This window comes from Strongylocentrotus purpuratus, unplaced genomic scaffold (assembly GCF_000002235.5).
Source record: "Strongylocentrotus purpuratus isolate Spur 01 unplaced genomic scaffold, Spur_5.0 spur5_scaffold_21, whole genome shotgun sequence".
Lineage (NCBI taxonomy): Eukaryota > Metazoa > Echinodermata > Echinoidea > Camarodonta > Strongylocentrotidae > Strongylocentrotus > Strongylocentrotus purpuratus.
In genome coordinates, this window is record NW_022145607.1 from 36,633,481 (window position 1) to 36,657,865 (window position 24,385).

At 38.1% G+C, this 24,385-nt stretch overlaps 1 protein-coding gene across 1 annotated transcript; it reads left to right on the forward strand.

Annotated features, from left to right (window-relative positions):
• Positions 1-1,280: 1,280 nt before the first annotated feature.
• LOC752402 lies at positions 1,281-19,302 on the forward strand (the record flags this gene model as incomplete). The annotated part of the gene is made up of 10 exons (XM_030994371.1): positions 1,281-1,479; positions 6,510-6,752; positions 7,766-7,963; positions 8,503-8,701; positions 9,525-9,729; positions 13,854-14,157; positions 14,844-15,086; positions 15,999-16,196; positions 16,964-17,162; positions 18,287-19,302. Coding segments are annotated over 10 exons (2,196 nt in total), but the record flags the coding sequence as incomplete, so codon positions are not given.
• Positions 19,303-24,385: the final 5,083 nt, after the last annotated feature.

The following is a 24,385-nucleotide window of genomic DNA, read 5'->3' on the forward strand; positions in this document are numbered from 1 at the left end:
ATCTAGCATGCAAGGTTCTGGAATCATCAAAATGATAAGAAATTTGACGGAGTCTTCATAAAGTTAGAAGCACTGTACACATAAAGATGTATATGGGACTACACACACGTGCGCGACACGTGCATTTGATATCTGTCAACAGGCAAGAGATACACTAATTTACCAAATATATCAATAGTAGGCGGTTTCCCGTCAAAAATGTTATCATCGTGTAATATTCAAAACATATTCTTTCACATGATTGGTAATAAGAGCTTCCATTTCATTTTTTGAAATTGGTGCGTTTCCAATACTGGTCTTTACCTTTAAAATTTGTCAGAGAGAAAAAATATTACCTTATTTCTTGAGAAACCAAAAAAAAACACACCAACTCATATGTCATGTTCAATTGCTCATGAGGTAGAGAGTGAGAGATAAGAAAATCAGGATGAGATAGATGGGGAGGGGGGGGGGGGAGAGGTTGCTGGGAAATGTGTTAAGAAAAAACACACGAAAATGTGACTGCCGCATCTCAAAATAAAAGGAGGTGGGGCAAAACAAAAAAGGATTTTGAACAGATTCAAGATGTCTTGCCTAGTACTAGGCCTATAGCATCTGTATCTCCCATTTAATTATTTTATTATAACGGTTCTCATCGGGATTGTAAATAAATACAATGCCGCATTGAGCTTACTTATATTTTTAAAAAAAAGCAAGTTTAATATAGATCTACAAGGGAAATAACTCTTCAGTTTTCTGAAACTTGGTCTGATCAAGCAGTATGAAGGTAACAAATACTATAGGGATTTGGTGTTTGGTCTGGCTGGTGTTTGGTCTGGCCCAGTGTTGTTTTAATTTAACTGGTGGTCATATCTTGTCTGCCTTCCCAATTATCTTGTTACTGGGAGCTTGCCAGCCAATCCCAAGAGGGTGTAATGGACATTGTATACCAACCAATCACAGGTGACCCTGGAGAAGAGGGTGGAGCTAGATTTTGGCCGTGGGAAACAGTTTTGGTAAACCTGTACGTATACGTGACAACCAGGTGGCTGGGCTAGGCTTCTCTCAAGGTACTATGATTTTTTTGGATAAAGTGTCAAATTAGGGTCTGTGCTTGGAGACTAGCAGCCAGCCTCTGCGCCTCAGATATCGATGGCACATAAGTCAATAACACCATGTAACTGCTCGATAAAACACTCAACGTGCTTAATTACTTCGTAGAGATCAGTGATAACAATACCACATCCATGCAGGTTTATTAATCACATTCACTTGCAGACAGCAGCCATGGAAGTCGCTAAAGATGTGGTCGAACACGGGAAAGTTGTCGTCAGGCAATCTCTAGATTGGTTTCACGCCGCTACTATGCCCGTGAAAGTCGCTGTTGGTACCGCTGGCTTTTAGCGGCGTCGTATGGCGTATACTGTGTATGGTTCTATGGAGGGACCCGCCGTGTAAAGAGTCGTGTTAGTCTCAAAGGAAAGACTGTAATCATAACAGGTATGATTCTTTATCCGTCACCTATTTCATATACCTATTCCCGAATTACACCGCCACACTTTTTCAACAACAATGCAACTCCTGCGACCAAAAAGGATCCCTCCAGCAAAGTGCACGTGCGTATGTGCCCCTCCCACAATTGCATTATTGACCCGTGAACGTAAATTTGACTTTGAGGAGTAGAGTATGGTGCTTTTTATTCTGTATGGACACACCGCTATACTATAAGCGGGGTGATAAGATAGACAGTTATCAATTACAGTTATATGCTATCAACAAATAAATAAATCGTAATATATCAGAATTCTTCGACGTATGTTATTCATGTTTAAATAGTCACTACATTAAAACCTAGTACAAATTCACTAGCGCCCGAATTCCAGACTACAATTAGTCATACTCCAGGGCGCACAATGGACTTTGCACACAAAGTTTTTTTTTACACGTACCTGTACAGCCATAGCTAGCCTACGCATTCAATTCATGTGTATACGTGTAATCTACCTGTACATTGATTAGTCACACCCTCTTCACATTACGTAACATCTTTCCTGCCTTCAAGGTAGCCAACAAAATGAAAAGGTTTAATTCCAACGGCATTTGAAAGATAATACTAATTTAGAACTTCCCTAAAAAAGAGGGGCTTGAAAATGGAAAATAACGACTATTAGTAATAGTCTGATTTTCAGACCACTGTTGGCTACCGAATGGTCGTTCGTTTTATGCTGCGCAAAGATTCAATCAGTTTAATTTTGGCCATTACGAGAAGTGTGTTATTGATGTAGACAAAATTAATGCTCGTATCTTTTACAGCTCATTATTTGTATGTATGTTCAGTGGCGTAGACAGGTTCGTACACCTGGGGGGGGGGGGGATGACTCAGGGGCGGATCTAGCTTTTTGCTAAGGGGGGGTGACCAATAATGACGATGCGGAGCATCGTCCACGAGCCGCGAAGCGGCGAGCCGATTTTTTTGGGGGTGTTTATTTGAACCCCGTATATAAGTGATGTTTTCCTGGCATCTATTAACACAATGGAGACCATAAAAAGCAGTGCATGATAACGTCTTTTTAAATCAAGTAACAGTTAAATACACAGTTATATCCAGAGTTATCATGTGTTTGGTTAAGTTACCAGATGAGTTGAATATCTTCTCACAATATTTGCACTTGAAAGGGTTTCTCTCCAGCGTGCGTTCTTTTTTCTTTTCTTTTTTCTTTTCTTTTTTTTCTTTTTTTTTCCTTTTTTCTTTTTGTTTGTTTTTTGGGCCGCCCAAGGGGGGGGGGTTTAAAACCCCTAAACCCCCCCCCCGTAGATCCGCGCCTGTTTAATCTTGTGGTTATCTTGTGGTTTCCAAACCACAAGATAACCACAAAATACTTGTAAGATTTTCTTTTTTTTACCGTCTGAATTGGCTTTCACCGTGTGAATGCGGCTAATAACAATGAACACAATTACAATAATGATGAGGATTATTATTATCATCATCATAATTATTATTATTATTAATATTATAATTGTTATCATTATTATTATTACTATTATTATCATCATTATGACTTATTAAGTAAGCAAATATCATTCCCCAAAACCTGGGGGGGATGATTGTACATGCCATCCCCCCCACCTTGTGAGGTGGGGGGATGCATCCCCCTCATCCCCCCCCCCCCCCGTTGTCTACGCCCCTGTGTATGTTATTACCAAAGAAGAAAAAGGCCAGTCAGTCACTCAATATTGTCTGACGGTGAAGTCTAGCAAGTAAACGGGTTTCCTTGCATAATTTGAATATTAGTACACAGCTAACGTTTGAATTTCACAGATATAGGACATACATGACATATTCATAATTTCTGCAAAGTTCTACAAAATTTGATGTTGGCTGCAAAAGGGACATAGTATCTTTATTTGAAAATATTCATAAGCCTTATAATTAACTTGATTCCTTTAAATCAGGATATGAACAAACAATTGGAACTTTATCAAATAAAACAATTTGATAAATAAAATAAAAAAATATATAAAAAAAAACTAAAAAAAACTAAGCCTTGCTGTGAAGGACTCATGGTTCACTGAAAGCCTATAGCTGCCACAAACGACCCTCTTACACAATGAAGAGGGCCTTTTTAGAAGATTTTACTTCATGCCTATATGTTTTTGTAAGCCTGTCATTAAATGGCCTACATACTATTCGTTTTGAAACAGGCAGATGATATGCTGTTTCCAACACGTGCCGCGATATATATATTGAATAAGGCAGACTATATGGTTGCTACTATATTGTATTAGTTAATTCTTATTTTGAACGTATTTGTACCCAGGTTGTAGAGTAATCATGTACTTTTAGGAATGCTATCAGTTGCCTGATGATCGCTCACAAGACGTGAAACTCGGATTAGCAACCATGTTCTATTAGTCTGCCTTATTCAATATATATTTTTGCTCTGCCGAGGCATTGAGATATTATATGGCATGTATTCGATCATTCTTAGAATATGTGTTTGCCAGGTGTTTGGAGGCTTATCCAATGAACAGTCAAATATGTTAACAGTGATTCAGAAAAGAGGAATTATTTATAACTCCCGAATTGTAATACAATGAGGCCCTGTTTGGATCCCTATCTGACCTCGGAAGAAAACTCTGCCTTAAACTATTTACCCTAATACAAAACCTTGGTCATTAGCTGACTTGTCTTCGCCTTGCTCGAAGAGAAGCTAGATACTCTAGATACTCTATGAACAACAGAAAAGATCTCTGCATGCACCCAAGGAGAAGACTAGAAGATTCACAAATAGCTTTAGCCCTTGGTGTTTGTTAATGATTTACAATAGTTGATAAATCTTTGTTCCTGTACAGGGATCATGTCTTTGGTTTGAAGGAGTTGATGATTTATGTATACTGCATGCAACTTGAATTCTGATTTCAATGTCTGATGATATATACTCTCTTTTTGAATCACACACTTTTATTGACTAGATTTTATGCTTAAAGATTACTAACAATAACATGAGAACCAGAAAGGGTGTATTAGGTCTCAAAGAGGTAATGCCCCTTTAGCTCTCAACAGGCGCGGATCCAGGATTTCTTAGGGGAGGGGGCCCAATTTTTTTTTTTTTTTTTTGCTCCCGAAAATTTGAAAATCGCGCCGGCCGAAAAATCGCTCAGTGGGGGGGGGGGGGTAAAGAGCACAATTTTTTTTTTTTTTTTTTTTTTTTCGCTCCCGAAAATTTGAAAAACGCGCCGGCCGAAAAATCGCTCAGTGGGGGGGGGGGGGGGGGGGGGGGGGGGGGGGGGGGGTAGTGGGCACATTTTTTTTTTTTTTTGATCCTCAAAAAAAAATTAATTTGCACCCCCCCCCCCCCCCTTGAGCGCCAGGGGGGGGGGGCCCAACCCCCAAAAAAGGTAAGAACCACGTGATTTTACATGATTTTTTTTCTCAAGGGGGGGGGGGGGGGGGGCGGGGCCCCGGGCCCCCCCCCCCCTGGATCCGCCACTGGCTCTCAACGGATGATGTTATGTAGTAGCACCACTCCAAATCCATGAATCTATGTCGTGTTTTGACCGGTGCTTTTTTAATTCTTTGATCAATTATCATTACCCTTTTAAAGGTACTCTGTCCCTTTTGCAGCCAGCATCAAATTCTGTAGAACTTTGCAGGACTTATGACTATGTCACGAATGTACTATCTGTGAAATTCACACATGAACAGTGTCCTAGTATTCAAATTATGCAAGGAAATCCGTTTTATTTTCTAAACTTCACCGTCAGACACTTTTGAGTGACTGACTGACTTAATTTTTACTTTAGTAATAACATACATGAAATGAGCTGTAAAGGGTACATGAGCATTTGTCTACATCAATAACCCACTTCTTGTAATGGCCCAAATTAAACTCATTGAATCTTTGCGCAGCACAAAACGTACACCGTTCGGTACAAGGGTCTGAAAATCAGACGTTTTACTTAAATGATTGCACTCACTAAAGTCGTCGATAAAGACATTTTCAAGCCCTTTCGTTCAGAGGGAAGTTCTAAATTAGTATTATCTTTCATATCTCCGTGGAATTTAACCTTTTCATTCGTTTGGCCTGCAAATGGGACAAAGTACCTTTAATAACAAGGTCATCATAATCTCCTATTTAAGTTTAAAGGTAATACAAAGTTTTGGTATGGGGTCATGAATTTGGTTCAAATGAACATATTGGAAGCATATACGATCCTACAATATTCAGTGATCGTTGTCGTAGCTGAAATCGAGTCTTAAGTGATGAAATTGTAAATAATAAACTTTTTATGTTGTATAGCGCCCTCTCAAGGTCAAGATAGTAATTTAGCTATAAAACAATGTCATTTGACTAAAATCGACCAATTTGCTATTACCGTTTGGAATATATATATATCACAACTGCATAAAAAGAGAGATTTTCATGGTCGCAGCTACCATCGTATGGCCGTAGGCGCTATTTGAAATTTATCAAAATTTACCGGGAGCACCGGTAAATTTGTATATCCAATTTTTCTCGAAAGCAAAATTGTTTTAGGGGCTAAAATTTGTAATGCTTATAATACATCCATAGGGGCATCCAAATATATCAAAATTGTAAAGAATCACTATCCAGCCAATTTTCAAAATTTACCAAAACTTTGTAATACCTTCAAGTTATACTGTACAAATCCTACCCGGTTTGATGTTTTCTTTTGCAATGTTGTACCCATAAGCTGATATAACGTAGTTACAACATCCAATATTTTTTAGATTGTGTAATAATTTTATTTTAGCCACCACCTAATTTTTAATTCATTTATGTACCACTCACTTAGTTTACTCTATTCTATCTAGTTCATTGTGTAAATTAATGCTCCCATTGTCTGATTGTAATGTACCGCTTTGTGTTTTTAATTTTAATTTTAAATCCAACTTTTGGTTGCAATAAATAAAATTAAAATAAAAAAAGGCCAGTTTCCCCTTTGCCAGAATTTGTTCCAGACAGTCTGTCCTGTCTCATGATTTTCCTTCTGACCCTGTCTTGTAGGTGCCAATGCTGGCATTGGTCGAGAGACTGCTGTTGACCTGGCTAGCCGAGGAGCTCGTGTCATCATGGGATGTCGGAACCCACTCAAGGCTCAGGCAGCTCTAGCAGAGGTCCGCAAGAGATCCAACAATAATGATGTGATCTTCAAGCAAGTTGATGTATCCGACTTGAAGTCAGTGAGGAACTTCGCAGAGGAAATACTAAGAGAAGAAGAAAGACTAGACATTCTCATCAACAATGCAGGTAACGTTAACACTAGCTGTTACTTGAGAAATTAATGAAGTCAGTCCCCAAGAGAAAGAAAGGATTATAGGTTCTAATTATTTATGTTGATCAGAAGTCCCCCCCCCCCCCGCCCTCAATTTTTTTAGGGGAGATCGTTCCCCCGGGAAATTTGAAAAAATTGCACACAAAAAAATGTATGGCAAATACTGACTATAGACTGCAACATACTTTTAGGCTCTGGAGAACCCAAGAGTGCAGCGTTTAGACAAATAAAAAGGCAAAAGTCTTCTCACACGGGAGCTTCGCTTCCTCGCATAATAACCTTCAAAATGTACAAGTAAATATTGTAGATATATGAAGTGTGAAAAAGTCACAAATAAGGTATCAAAAATATACTCATCTGACCGTAATTAAATGCCTAAAACCCCTGAGCTTCCGGGGGCTCTGCCCCTTGACCCCCGCCGAGGTTTTCGCTCCACTTCCTTTGCTCTTCCTGATCGTAAATACTTTGCCCCCCCCCCCACGATTTTGTTGATTACGCGACTGCTCCCTCGCATTTCGCCCCCCCCCCTGGCCATTAAAAGAAATCGCCGCCCCTGTTTTTTATGCATTTGTATTAGATTGAGATGTAAAAATGGAAAGTTTCGATTTGTTATTTTATATTTCATTTAAAAGTCATGTAACTCCAATATCTTGTAATGTTATGACAAACTATATATATATATATATATATATTATCATTCTGTTATTATTTGTGTGCATTGAATGAACAATAACATAACTTTCAAAACACGAAAAGACGTCACTCGATCTCGTATATTCGGACCCCGTTCAGGGTCGTTTACTCGGATGCGTGTTTATCAACTTTGAATTTGCGATTTCTGCATTCTATTTGCCGTCTATGACGCTGGAATTAGTGCAATATTAATCTAGACAATTCTACCTTTGCATTGATGTAAAATCAACAATATTTGTGAAATTTAACAATAATTATAATCATTGAATCAACTTGAATTTTCCAAACAAAATAGGTATCGGATGGACCAAGTACAGTATGACACCGGAAGGGTTTGATATGGTTATGGGTACTAATCACGTAGGTCACTTCGTTCTGACTATGACGTTGATTGACCTTATCAAGAACAGCGCCCCCAGCCGGATCATCAACGTTTCATCTCTCGCACACCAGTTCGCGGAAAAAGTCGATTACGCCAATAAATCAGGAGAAGGTAAAATAATCTTTATTTCATTTTTTAATTGTATTAATTCAACTCATGTTGAGCATGTTGATGTATTGTTTTAATAATCACATATTGTGCTATTCTGACATTGACATGACACATCTACTAGATAGAATACGACTACTGGTTCAGAGGACTTTGTATTCTTCATCATTAATATATGGTCATGACTTTTTGTATTGAACATCTATAATTCAAGTCTTTAACATAGCTGTTCAACATTCTTTCTGCCAATTGTGACCTTCTGGCCCGCCTGAACTTGCTACTTGCCTTACTTAATTTTAAAATAGTTGCACTGTATAACTTTTCATTCCGAGGTCTTCACTTGCTGCCATATGTGATTCCATTAGCCTTTGAAGTACTCTTCACCTACCCTATTGACAAACACCAAATATAGCATCCTGTCAGTGCGGTATAATTCTTGCTTCATTAATCACTTTTATTTATTAAAGTTTTAAAAAGAATATCTGTCATTACAGTAAACAAGACGATATTATGAAATGTTTTCTTCATCCTTAAATCCACAGGAGTATCAGAATATGACTTCTACAATCGGAGTAAACTCGCCAATATTCTTTTTGCTAAAGAGTTAGCCCGTCGCCTAGAGGGGACAGGAGTGACAGCTTATTCACTGCACCCTGGGGCTGTCTACTCAAGTCTCTGGGGAACTATGAGGGAATCAAGCGGGAACAAGTTCCTCCATTATCTCTTCTTACCTTTTCTCATGTGAGTTTTTTTTTTACTAGGTTTCAAACTATTAAAGCTATTACTGTGTTGTAGACTCAATATTATGTCTAATGATTTCTGCACTTACACTAAGTTTTGAAACTATTTCGTTGACTAAGTTAATTCGTGACTGTGAAAGTTTTATCTAGCGTGATGGAGAAAAAAAGGTGATGGCAGTTCCTGAGTCTCGATTATTCTATGTATTTATATTTCTAAGGCTGATTTTATAATAGTTTCATTTCTAACTAAATATTTCTAAATATCTGAAAACCCAGTCAACAACATCAAAAGAAGCTAATCCAAATAAAACAAACAAAAACAAAACATGCAAAATGAACTTTATAGTACAGACTGGAATGCTCCCGCTACGGTGGTGAAAGTCTAGATTTTGCTTTTGAGTATACATTGTATTTCACAAACACATTGTGCATTTACCAAAAGTCCACATCGGCCCGAAATTATTTGTTACACTATAGACCTAAGTTGATAAAGAGTTAAGGCATGTTCAGATGTTATGCAGTGAACCACCGACACAAATTAAAAAAAACACACCAAAGTTTTTTTAAACGTGTAAATGATTGGCAAGAAGATATCACAGGTTGTGCGTGTATTCACTGAGCTCTGTGTTCACACTTTATAATAACTTTATTATAACTTCATAATATTTTTTTTTAACGCCGCGGTCTTCCCGCGCCATATCTGGACGAGGCTTTTAAAGGAACAAGTACTTCGATCCTAAGGTACACTTACGCTTACACGCAATACACTGACGATATTCAAAATCTAAATTCACGTTTTCCTCTTCCTCTGCCCATTTCGATAGGTTCTTTTTCTTAGGTGAGAAGGACGGTGCTCAGACCACGATCTACTGTGCTATTGATGAATCCATCACACATCTCTCTGGGGGATACTTCGCAAACTGTAGCCTGGCAAAGGAGTCTAAATTAGCTAAGGATGAACAAATGGCTAAACAACTATGGGATGTGAGCTGCGAAGCGACTGGCATCAACCCTAATGTACTACCAGCCTAATAATATATAGCCTAAACTCTATGCACTGTGTAATTGATAGAGGAATACAAACAGGTGTGCATGCACGCTTGTAATATCAAATGATGAGGAAATGTTTTTTGTTTAAGCTTTACTTTATGAAATGGTATATTTGGATAAAGATTGATTTTATCACAATACGCATTGAATCACCTAATGATATTCATTTAAAAAAAACAAGTTATCATATATACATGCATGTTCAATCCTTTAGAGAATGTAAACAGTTTTAGGTTACAGGTTTCTGTCAGCTTGATATATCTATAGTAAATTACCATATTAGGATCAGAAATTATAACGGACAAATAACAATTTTAGAATATTGTAATAGTGAACAGAAGGTTCTACAGGGTTGTATCATACATACATCTCACCCAACATCACACATTAACTCTCCAAATCAGTAGAATTCACAAAAAGAAAGCTGAAATTGACTGTGTAGGTTGAAATATTACTCTTACACGTACCAACTGCGTGATTGGAACAACATTTACCTTCTTCTTTTCCTTCTTTTCATCCTCCTCCCCTCATTCTGCTTCCGTCTGTCTTCGCCTGCAGACTAGTGATAACAACGAAAAGCTGACGTCTTGCATTAGTTGCAAATTAAAGCGATAGAAATGAGCTTATACAATGCGACCCAGAAAAAACGAAACCAAGAATTATCGATGCTTTATCATAACTTAATCAAAATTATAATCAATAAATGGCACATATTTCTAAAGCTTAGATCCTCCTCTTTCATTTGATGCAACTCATAATGATGCATGAGTGATTAAAAGCAATTTGAAGGAAGGAAACCAAGAGTCATTTGGCGGGCGCTATCTGAATTTCGAAGAAAAGTTTACATTTCTAGAAAGTTAAGTTTCTGCCCTTTCATATGACACCTCAATCAGGAAAGATGAGCAAGTAATAACAAAGTTCTGTTTGTTTAAAGTGATGCTTGCATTTCCATAATTTGATTTTAAAAAGTTCTTTTTCACTGGCTGCCTGCCGTAGCAACAAGCAGAATTTACAGAAGACTTAACTCCGTTTCGTTGGCGATCAGACTTGGACGAAAGTCTTCATGCCCTTCGCACTGTATGTCTAGCAGAGCAGAGAGACTGATGATTCTGACTCTCAATCTATGGGTCGAGGATTCGAATTCCAGCCCGGCACTCACATGTTCTGCCAAGACATTTATCCGCATTTGCTTCTCTCCACCCAGGTGTTAAATGGGTACCTGGCAAGATGTATTCCTTGATTAACTTAAGACAGGGTGATAGTATTAAAACTTTGATGTATAACGCGCATATATCGTAATGTGATATGCGGTATTTACTAAGGTTCTTTATTATTATTATCATTATAAAAAAAGAGACAAAACATTATAAGTAACAGAGACTAAACATTACAAATGAAAGAGACTAAACAAGGGTTTCCCCATGTTGAGGGTCGTTGTATGAGCACAGCGTTTTACGTTGACCATACTAGTTGCTTTTGTCACTTTTATGTTATGAAATGTCGCCTTTCTCCGATATAATTTTACACTTCCATAATATTACTTTGTGTGTTCTATTAATTTATTATGTTCAACTTCAATGTGTTAGAATTGTAAAGTTACCCTAGGCTAATATTTTGTAATAGATTGATGATACATCACATCATCTGAGAAGCAGTGGAACGATTTCATCTGCCTATTTGGGACTCTGATTACACAACTATTACAAGGACTACTTGTATCACCAGCTGTCAAAAGTTATCTGTTGTTACCTGAACTGGCAATTTTTCGCAATTGCACAATAACTTTTTTTTTTTTTAAGTACGTCATGATTGAATAGATGAAAGATATCTAAAATTCATAATAGTCATACCATACATACGATAATCATGTACAACAAACATGATTTGGGAGTCCAGGAATACAAACCATTTTCTCGTTGTATCCTTATGCAGACACCTCCATCAAACTATCCACATGTGTCGTTCTTTACCGTCTCGTATTAGCTTGCTTGCATGGGATCTTTGACTTTTAACATTTTTCAGAATATATGTGATTTCAAAATGTGTATACATATTAAATATATATAACTATCTAATACATTCTTCACGATTCTTGTCTATTATGTAGTAATGTGCTACTTATTCTCTCTTTGTCGAGTGAATGACGTTTAAATACTTTTACCACACCCTACACAGTAAAAACGCTGCTTAAAAAAGTGATGTTCACTTACAGTTGTACACTATCTTAAACAACAGTTGAACAAATTGTAAACAACGTTGCTCGAAACGAAAGTAATTTTGTTAAACATTCGCTGTTTAAAATTTAATGACTGCTATATTTACTACACGAGAGCTTTTAGACAGTGTTGTTTACATATGACGTCATGTGTCACGTGGCAGTAAAGTGCGCGTTGGCTAAAAGCTTTGTTTCACATCATGGCCGACCAAGCTGTAGAGGTGTCGTGGATGAGTGGAAACGTCGCCGGACTGTCGATCACAAGGTCCACGGTTCGAGTCCCGCCGCGGCACTAATGTCCTTTGGCAGCCTAGCATAGCCGGGTAATGTTGGAGCGCCTTGAGGACCTTGCAAGGTCGGTACGTGCGCTATATAAGAATCCAATAATATTATTAATATTTAACAACAGCTCCTTTTTAAACAACTTTCTTTAAACAACCCAGTTGGTGTAAACAACCCCCACTGAACAACAGCTCCGTTTTAAACAACCGTCTTTAAACAACACCGGTTGTTTAAATTGTGATTTTAAACAAGTTGTTCAAAATGTTGATCAACTAAGTGTTTAAACTTTAAACAACTCGAGTTGCTTAACATTTTAAACAACTCTTAGATCAGGTCACCCGTTAATCCAAAGTTGTTTAAACTTTTAAACAACATGTTCACTAAAATTTTAACTGTGTACAGGGTGTTCCCCTCTGAGCAGCGAATGTACGAACGTTGCGAATTTGGATTCGCCAACTTTTCTGACCATTGTTGGCGATAATCAGGGTTCGCCTATGCGACATTTGGCGACTTTCTCTGGAGATCTTTCTCTGATTCAGAAAATCTTGCTTTGACAGGGGAAATTGTGGGAAGAAGGAGCAGGGGAAGAAGGCGGATACTTTGGATGGACAGTCTGCAGAAATTGTTGACATTTTTTCCTCTGACATTTTTTACCTCTGACATTTTTACCTCTGACATTTTTTCCTCTGACATTTTTACCTCTGACATTTTTCCTCTGACATTTTTTCCTCTGACATTTTTTCCTCTGACATTTTTACCCCTGACATTTTTTCCTCTGACATTTTTTCCACTGACATTTTTACCTCTGACATTTTTACCTCTGACATTTTTTCCTCTGACATTTTTACCTCTGACATTTTTTCCTGTGACATTTTTACACCGAGCCGTCGGGGCCATCTCTTGGGGAGGGGTTGGTAAACATGAAGCATATATAAATATTGGTTAAATAGAAGGGAAGAAAAGAAAAAAATTGTAAAATGTAATACGAGTAATTTAATTTAATTTCATCCCTGTATCATATTCCAAAAGTAAATTACAGTACGTTAATTTTTGCCATTCCTGGTTATTGTAATCTTTACTTTTGCACTCAATTATCTTTATGTAACACCATCATTTTGCAATCTGTTATCCCGTGTTATATCAATTAAACAATTGAGAATGATCCTATTTGTTTGGATTTTAATCAATAAAATTTGAATTAAATTGAATTGATAGGGTGCATGAAGAAGTTATAATTGTAAAAGACCGTAATTCGGCAGTTCTTGCATGCATGAGAAGTACGTACGTATAGGTCTATGCCAATTAATGCCCCTCCTGCATATCCCCCTCTCTGCCTGGCTCTGTGCATACCCCCCCCCCCCCTGCATCCATTAACAAATAAACATTATATCTATGTTAATCCTCAGCAGTTCGCTACTCCAACCTCCCCATCCCCCACCCCCTTTTCCTTTAGACTTCGTAGCCCCTTGAAGTCAGCTTTTGTGTAACTCCAGCTCCACATCAGTAAATATGGACTTGTATTTACGTTTCGTGATTGAGTCAATACATCATGTAACTGCTCGACAAACACTCAGCGTGCTAAGAATAATCACTAATCTTTTTGTAGAGATCAGGGATAACATATACCACGTCCCTACAGGAGTGTATTATCGGGAACCTCCCTGGTATTATTGAACCACAGTCACAGACAGCAGCCATGGAAGTCGCCAAAGATGTAGTCGAACACGGGAAAGTGGTCCTCAGACAATCTTTAGATTGGTTTCACGCCGCTCCTGTGCCCGTGCAAGTCGCTATTGGTACTGCTGGCTTTTTAACGGCGTCGTATGGCTTATACTGTGTATGGTTCTATGGAGGGACCCGCCGTGTGAAGAGTCGTGTTAGTCTCAAAGGAAAGACTGTAATCATAACAGGTATGATTCTTATTTCGTTAACCTATTCTGTTATCCTTTTCCGGAATCTCACCGCTACACATTTTCAACAACAACAAAGTGTAACTCCTGCGACCAAAAAGTTCCCCTCCAGCATTCAAAGTGCCCCTTCTAATATATATGAACGTATATATGCCCCTCCCACAATCGATTATTGCCGCTATGAACTTAAATTTGCCTCTCCATCATTATGTTGTACCGTTGTAGTTTATATCTATTGCATGCAAAGCAAAGGCATATATTTTCTGTAGGCCTGTCACTATCATAATAGTGGTCTGCATATAATTCGTTTAGATAAAGTGCTGTTTCCAGGACGTGCCGCTGATACATAGATATTATATGTATTCGATCAGTCTTAGAATTATACACAGATACCACTATGCCATGTGTTTCATGGAGGCTTAATTAAGCAAAGAACATTCAGATATTGCACACATAATTATCCATTTATGTATGTGCCACTCACTTAGTGTACTCTACACTATCTAAAGTATACTATCTAGTTCATTGTGTAAATTATTGCTACCATTGTCTGACCGTTATGTATCGCTTTGTGTTTTTAATTTGTGTTTGAAAAAATGGAAGAGCAGCTTTCCCCTTGTCGATTTGTTTCTGCTGACAGTCTGTCTCTGGGAAAACATAATTTTCCTTCTGAATCTATCTTGTAGGTGCCAATGCTGGCATTGGTCGAGAGACTGCTGTCGACCTGGCTAGCCGAGGAGCTCGGGTCATCATGGGATGTCGGAACCCAAGCAAGGCTCAGGCAGCTCTAGCTGAGGTCCGCAAGAGATCCAACAATAATGATGTGATCTTCAAGCAAGTTGATGTATCAGACTTGAAGTCGGTGAAGGACTTCGCAGAGGAAATACTAAGAGAAGAAGAAAGACTAGACATTCTCATCAACAATGCAGGTAACGTTAACACTAGCTGTTACTTGAGAAATTAATGAAGTCAGTCCCTAATAGAAATAAAGGATATTAGATTCAAATAATATGTAGGATGATCATAAGTCCGCTCCCCCCCTGTTTTTAGGGGGGGGTCGTCCCCTCGGAAAATTTGAAAAAGTGCCCCCCCCCCCAAAAAAAAAATAAATAAATAAAAAAAAATGTATGGCAAATACTGACTATAGACTGTTCCATCCATCAGAATGAATAGCTTTACATCTCTATGAGATAACAGATGCAAGTAATGGAAACATCTTTAGCGATAATAGGTTCAAATTATGTAGGATGAGGATATGTACGTTTAGGATAAAACAAATCTGTTGCGTTTCAAATGGGTTCGAATTTACCAAGAGTTATTCAATTTAGCACCCTTACCCTATTTGCATAGAATCAGAGAGGTGAGACTATATTCTCACCTCCCTGATCATGAAAACTACGGGGAGGGGGTGGGAGGGAAGGGTCACAGGGGTAACTGATGCAGAGGTACCCCTCCATGGCCATATTTGTATTCCCGGTAGATAATAACCTAATCCTTGTGGCTAAACAAACAGAAACATAATCAACCACAGAAGCCAAAATTCAAAGTACAGTATATTATGTTTGCTTTATCACTCATTTGTTTGATTTGCGTTTGTAGGCATTTCTTACCTTATAACATAGTAAATGTATTTTATATTTATTATTATGTAACATCTATATGGATCTTGACAGCACTATAAATAATGGTCAGTATTTATGACTTCTAAAACACGGTCTGGATGGCTCTTTTATGAATAAAGTGTGGAACATTACATACCATATTTCTAGCAGTCAATGTTTTTTCCTTCATTTTTCGAATCATTTTGGTGTTTTGTTGTTTCACGTCCAAAAACAAATTAGGTATCGGAGGGACCAAGTACAGTAAGACACCGGAAGGGTTTGATATGGTTATGGGTACTAATCACGTAGGTCACTTCGTTCTTACTATGACGTTGATTGATCTTATCAAGAAGAGCGCCCCCAGCCGGATCATCAACGTTTCATCTATCGCACACGGCTTCATCAACAAAGTCGATTACGCCAATAAATCAGGAAAAGGTATAATAATCTTCATTTCAATATTTCACGATATTATTTAATACACCTCATGTTGTGCATGTTGAGTTCTTGTTCTATTCGCACAGCAATTTGTTGAGAAGTCGAGCAGGCTGTACAGCCCAAGCTATGCCTGGGTGGTGCCCTGTCGATTTCCCGTCGGTCGCTGGTCGATTTAGCAAAAATCCTCTCGCTCGGTAGCTACGCTCCCTCGCATAATATCCTTCAAAATGTACAAGTAAATATAGAAAATCTGTATTCCGTTTTTATACTATAGTTTTGCTAAGGAATTAAATAACAAAACTTCAAAAACCTGTCAGGGGGTAATCACTTCCGTCACCTTCGCCCCTCTCGTTCACTATGCTCCCTCGTCCCTCGCACGCCCCCCCCCCCCCCCCTGGTCATGAAAAGAAATCGCCGCCCCTGTTTAAAGTCTTCAACACAGCTGTTCTGCATTCTTTCATCCAATTGTGACGTTCATATCTGGCCCGCCTGAACTTGCTACTTTTATCATTATATTTTTTTAAATAATCGTACTGTATTATTTTTCATTTCAAGGTCTTCACCTGCTACCGTATGTGATTCCATTAGCCTTTGGAGTACACTTCACCTACACTACTGACAAACACCAAAATATAGCATCCTGTCAGTGCGATATAATTCTTGCTTCATCAATCACTTTTATTTATTACAGTTTAAACAAGAATATATGTCATTTCAGTATCAGTCGATGATATGATAGCATATTTCCTTCATCCTTAAATCCACAGGAATAACAGGATTTGACTTCTACAGTCGGAGTAAACTCGCCAATGTTCATTTTGCTAAAGAGTTAGCCCGCCGCCTAGAGGGGACAGGAGTGACAGCTTACTCCCTGCACCCCGGAGCTATCTACTCAAGTATCTGGGGAACTAGCTGGGAATCAAGCGGGACGAAGTTCCTCTATTATCTCTTTTTACCTATTCTCACGTGAGTTTATTGGCTAGAAATTCCCAACTGATAAACTTATTATTGTGTTGTAGACTCGATGACATTAAGTTTTCAAACTATATTGTTGACTAAGATTTATTCGTGATTGTGAAACTTTTATCTAGCGTGATGGAGAAAAGGTGATGACAGTTCCTGAGTCTCCATCATTCTACATTTTTATATTTTTAAGGCTGATTTTATAATAGTTTGATGTCTAACCAAGGGCGCAAGCAAAATATCAGAACAACCTCTAACAGAAACAACGAAAGAAATTAATCCAAACCAAAAAAAGAAGAAGAGTGAAATGCAATATAAAATTGATAGTACAGACGGAAACGCTCCCGTAAGGTTTTAAAAGTCTGAAAAAATGCTTTTGAGTATATTTTAAATAAACATTATGCGTGTAATCACTTGTGCAGTCCATCGTGTGTTCCACTTGAAACGACCGAAGTTGATAAAGATTTAAAGCTCTTTTAGATGTTATGCGGTGAACCACCGAAGAAAAAAAAACATCGCGTTTTTTACGTGCAACTGAATGGCAAATGAACACAACAAAGGTCCTGCGCGTATTGCTAGATACAGAAATGTGAAACGTATTACCCCTTACATCATTATGGACTTTTAGATTTGCGCGTCGATATAGTGGACTGCTACATGTGACGTCCTTTTAAGGCACTGGCAGTGCCTTAAAAGGATGTCACATGGCCTAAGGTCGTCACGCGTAGCAGTCCACTATGTCGACGTGCAAATCTAAAAGTCCCTAATATTACAAATAACGCCGCGGTCTTGCCGCGTCATATTCTCAACGAGGCTTTTAAAGGACATGAATTTCGATCCTTGGGTACACTTACGCTTACACGCTATACACTGACGATATTTGATTTATTGGTTTCTGCATTTTTTTCTTCATAATACATTCTCATGAACATAATATGGTTTGATACAACATTTCAAGTGTATTTAATTTTATACACATAATATAAGAAATTAAACAAATATATTAAATGCATTAAAGGAACGTTAGATGCAGGAGGGCTACATAATAAGTAAAGTAGCTTGACTTGCCCACAGCCCTATTCAAACTATAAACTTACGTTTTCCCCTTCCTTTACCCATTTCGATAGGTTCTTTATGTTAAGTGAGAAGGATGGTGCTCAGACCACGATCTACTGTGCTGTCGATGAATCCATCACACATCTCTCTGGGGGATACTTCGCAAACTGTAGCCTGGCAAAGGAGTCTAAATTAGCTAAGGATGAACAAATGGCTAAAAAACTATGGGATGTGAGCTGCGAGGCTACTGGCATCAACCCTAAAGTACTACCAGCCTAATAATAATAATAATAATAATAATAATATTTAATTTTTATATAGCGCTTAATACAAATGTCTCTAAGCGCTTTACAAATATACTATTACACCGGACATTAGATTCAGTGCTAGCCCGCACACACTGTGTGCACAATCTCCACTCCCTGGGGAGTATTCCAGCCGGGAGTTACTTGACGCTCACAAGCTGTTTGACCAACAATATAGCATAAAATCTATGCACTATTTAATTGATAGGAGAATACGACCAGGTGCGCATGCACGCTTGTAAATGATGATGCAATGATTTATTTTTGCAGCTATACATGTTATTAAATGGTATATTTGGATAAAGATTGATTTCATCACAATACGCCTTTAATCACCCAATGATATTCCTTTACAAAATAGTATATCTTATATAATTATGTACAACCCTTTACTAATATAGAATATCAATAGTTTTAGCTTTTAGGTTAACACTTCCATAATATAACTGTTTGTGTAATATTGATTTATTACGTTACATGTTTTTTTTAATTCATGTACAACAAACATGATTTGAGAGTCCATAATTACAAACCATTGTCTGTCTGTTTCCTTATGCAGAAATCTCCATCAAATTATCCTCATGTGATGCATTTTTAGACAGTTCTGAATGAGCATTCAGGAAAAGTTGTTCTCGATAATATCTATATGTTTTCCTTTCTTATCAACTTGCTTGCATGGTATGTTTGACTATGGTATTTTAGAATATAATTTAATTGTAATTTGTCATACATAAACATGTATAACTATATGTATGTAATAAATTCCTAACGATTCTTGTCTATATGCATGTTGTTATGCGTCACTTGTTCTCTCGTTGTCAAATGAATGACATTAACTATTTTTACCATACCTTACACGCTTATACATTTACTTAATAAACAGTATGTAAACAAACTGTAGCCCAATTCAGGAGATTCACATTTAAAGGTAATAACCTGTGTGACCTCAATCTAAATGTCATCATATCCATAACTCTGTTGCCACGGATGACTGAGCAGCAGCCCTGTCGAAAAAGATATCCAATTTGTCATGGTGACACAATCTTGGCTTCTCTCGCATCCCTTGTTAAAGGTAAGTCTGGTCATTCAGTCATTTATTTTGTTAGCAGACCAATTAGTGATGATATATTTCGCCATGTGTGAAAGACCCCTTTCCTACTGAACTGGGGCAGTGTCGTCACAGATTGGAAGCTATTATGGTTTATAGCCAGTTGAAGAGACTTCAGATAAGAGCTGTCGTTGATTTTCATACCACCACCACTGGAAATCAAGTAGAGAATTTAAAAAGGTACTCAATTATCATCGGCCAGAAAAATTCATTACCCTAATCCGCATGAAAATGAGATACTTTCGGTAAATGAAGCCACCGATAAGTAGCAAGTGCTGTTCAATCTCTATATCGCCAACCTTTATTTCGTCAGCCTTTATTTCGTCAGCCTTTATTTCGTTAACCTTGATTGCACAAGACGAACCTTTATTTCGGCAGCCGTCATTACCCAACCGAGATTAACCAACCGAGAAGTAGCAAGTGCTGTTCAATCTCTATATCGTCAACCTTTATTTCATCAACCTTTATATCGTCAACCTTTATTTCAACAAAATTTATTCCGTCAACACGACTAACCTTTGTTTCGTCGACGTTTATTTCATCGGCCTTTATTTCGTCAGCCTTTATTTCGTCAACCTTTATTTCGTCAGCCTTTATTTTTGTCATCCCTCATTTTCAACAACCTTTATCCCTTCGTCTTCTATTTGGTCCATCTTGATATCATCAACCACTATTTTGTCAACAAGACCAGACTTTTTTTGGTCAGCCTTTATTTCTTCAACCGTTATTTCGTCAACCTTTATTTCGTCAGCCTTTATTTCGTCATTATTATGTCGTCAACCTTTTTTGTCGTAAGCCTTTATTTTGTCAGCATTTATTTCGTCAACCTTGATTTGACAAGACGAACCTTTATTTCGTCAACCTTGATTTGACAAGACGAACCTTTATTTCGTCAGCTTTTATTTCGGCAGCCCTCATTAACCACCCTTTTTTCTCTGGCCTTTATTTCTTCAGCCTTTATTTCGTCAACCTTTATTCGTCAGCCTTTATTTCGTAAAGTAGACCAACCTTTGTTTTATCAGCCTTTAAATCATCAGCCTTTATTTCGTCAATCCTTATATCGTCAGCCTTTATTTTGTCAGCCTTTATTTCGGCAGCGCTTATTTTACCAACTTTTATTTGTTCAGCTTTTATTTGGTCAACCCTGATTTCATCAACCATTATTATTTCGTTAACGAGCCAAACCTTTCTTTCGTCAACCTTTATTTCATCAACTTTTATTATGTCAACAAGGTCAACCTTTATTCGACAACCTTTATCTTGTCCAGACTTTATTGTATGAAAGTAAGGAATTGTTGCATACATAGGACTAGCTAACATCTGAAACATCAAAAATGTCACTAGAGAAAGCTTAGATTAGCATTATAATCTCAAGTTAAAATTTGACCGCACATGGGCAATACTATTCATTATGAGATTGGCCAATCCGGTTCGAATTTGGCTCAATATGGCGAATATTGGGCAAACATAAAACAAAATAAAATACGCCATGATGTGACTAACTGAGCCATGTTGGCCAGATTGTGTGTTGAAAGATCTGCACATGAGCTGACTTTTAAAGAGCCCTCTGAAGAGCCCTCTTTTTAAATTTTAGGCATCTTACATGGGTTCTACTACATTTTATATTCAGATTAAAACTCAGCAAAAGACGACAGGGCAGAATACCTTTGTGATTTGTCTTTTGTTGAGCGCAGCCTATTACAACGCCTTAACGATCACCGTGTGTGAGTGGCGTACTCCTTTATGTACAGGAAAGTCTCCATTAGCATCCGGAATAAGAATCCTTTGTTGATAAGCAGTAGGGCTCCTTCTGTGTTACCAGGGGTACAAGCGTGACACGGCGCTGTACATCCTCGCCGATCTTTTACCTGTAATTAAGATTTAATTTGATAATTAAAAAAAAATCTTCCAATATCAGTCGAGTGGCTACAAGGGCACTTTTGAACAGTTCCATCGCAAGGCAAGGAAAAGTTACAACGATTTTTAAAATAGAGAGGGAGACAGAGAACACAGGACTTTCAATACACGCATGGTAATGTGATTGTTATTGTACCGGAAGCTCCATTTACAAAACTGTCGAGGCCTTATAATTATTAGTACGATATAAAGAGCCACTCGCACTTGAAGGATACATGAAATAATTTAATATGGCCACTGATGAGGGTTTCGTGATCGTAAGACCAAGGAGACAGGCCCCTTATTCAAATAGACCCCGGCCATTTCAATCATGTAATACTGCTTACACGTTGAGAGATCCCAGACCACATGGTTTTTCTTCTCCATCTTCTTCTGCTCATGCCTCTTCCTCCCGCCTTTTATTTAAAAAAATATTTATTTTTCCATTGCTCGCCGAGATCTTTCATATTATGAATAAGGGGTTAGTGAAAATCCGTTTGGAGCCAAAAGGTCGTAAACTCTTACATCTTAACACAGAGTAATGACCCTGTTGGTAATAAGAGAAGACCTTAAAGATAAACTTTAGTACTGGTAATGCGATTGCATTGTGAAAGAAAAGGTGTCGAAAGGATCAGAAACTGTTGATCATGTAGCATGTAAGTATTGGTGTGCTCTGCAAGGTTCTGGAATCATCAAAATCATAATAAATTTGACCGAGTCTTGGTAAAGTAACAAGCACTCACATAGAAAGCTATATATGGGACAACACACATGGTGTCGGGGCTAGTACTACCTTGATTTCCTTGTCTTTCTATGCTCATTACTCAGCCAGTATACATTTTCTTCCAAAATTGTTTGGCACATGTCATTTATTTGTAATCTTGAACATTCAGTGTAAGTTTCGTTTGATTTTGTGAGAATTACTTCTTTTTTTTTTTACCAGTACTGGAGTTTATCTTTAATATATGAAAGATACACAATAATCTGATATTATAAATGGATGTTACATCAATAGACACGTGTGGAGAAGCAAGTAGAGCTGAGACAGCCTTCATATTGGGTTTGGGTATGGCATGTTGAAGTGCTGTCATGCCTGTCTTTACTCGAGTATTAATATTAGCATGGTGTGAAATTACCAGGTTTAATACATCTGTCTTACAGTCATCCTGCAATCAATATCAATACAAAATAATACAAGAGAATACAAGAGAATTCAAGACAATGTTTGTAAGTTCTTAAACTTTCCATTGAAAAGATCTCGTGTTTAAGGTACTCTACATCATATATATATATATATATATATATATATTATAAAGGCCGGCTGTACGGTTCCATGACACATGCTCCGCCGACGATTGCTCCGCCGACATTTACTTCGCAAAACGCGACAATTGCTCCGCGACATTTGCTCCGCGACATTTGCTCCGACGTCAAATGCTCCGCCGACAGGTGCTCCGCCGACAGTTGCTCCGCCGACAGTTGCTCCGCCGACAATTGCTCCGCCGACAGATGCTCCGCCGACAATTGCTCCTCCGACAATTGCTCCGCCGACAATTGCTCTGCCGTCAATTGCTCCGCAAAACGCGACAACCGCTCCGCCGACATTTGCTCCGCCGACATTTGCTCCGCCTGAAGCGACACTTGCTCCGCCGACATTTGCTCCGCCGAAATTTGCTCCGTCGACATTTGCTCCGCCGTCAATTGCTCCGCCGACAATTGCTCCGCCTGAAGCGACAATTGCTCCGGTGACATATGCTCCGCCGACAATTGCTCCGACGACATTTGCTCCGCCGACAATTGCTCCGCCGACAATTGCTCCGTCGACAAGTGCTCCGCCGACAATTGCTCCGCCTGAAGCGACAATTGCTCCGGTGACATTTGCTCCGCCGACAATTGCTCCGACGACATTTGCTCCGCATGAAGCGACACTTGCTCCGGTGACATTTGCTCCGACGACATTTGCTCCGCCCAAAAAGTGTCCCATTAAATACAAATGCTACTAGTACTACGACAAATGCTTCACCGACAATATTTTTTTTTCACGGGTTGTTTTTGTTTCTTTCTTTTTTTCTTCATTTTTTGAATGCATTTCATGACATTATGTAAATGAAATGAAATGAATGAATGTTGATAATGTGGGAGGAAAAAGCAGTTGCCTAAAAGTCATTTCGAATATACTGAAATAACTTTCCATCTATCACTGTACGTCCCACATAATGTACACTAAACACTCATTACATGTCATGGGAAGTTTTTTTTTTTTTTAAAGTAGAGCAGCAAGCCACATTCCCCAATACGCGCATACCTCCTAGTTAATTTCAAACAGCTCATCAATATGTATGACCTGAAATTACCTCAATGAAAGAAGACTAATAACATGAGAGGAAAGAAAAGAGCAAAAAAGACAACCGTTTTTTGCTATTCCCCATAATGTTTGATTTAAAAAAATAAAAAATAAAATTATAGCTCCTTACGCAAGTTCTCCGGCGAAAGATAATTACTCCGCTCAAAATCTGTTTCATGTATTACTCATTAGCTGATCCAAAGCTCAAGGCTATCTCTCTCTCTCTCTCTTTTTCTCTCTCTCTCTCTCTTTCTCTCTCTCCCATGATCCTCCTTTTCCTGTTTACACCGTTTTCTTGTCTTCTTTGCTCTTTTCTTTCCTCTCATGCTATTAGTCTTCTTTCATTTCCATCACTTCTTCTCTGCTCCCCCTCTCGAGTTCTATTTCTCTCGTGAAATTGAAACGTAAAAGTAATACAATCATGTAGTACATTCTTGTTTAGAATAATATTTTCAATAATATCCAGTCCATTTTCTAAAGGTTTCTTTCCTTTAGTTAAGTGTATGTAACTTTAATA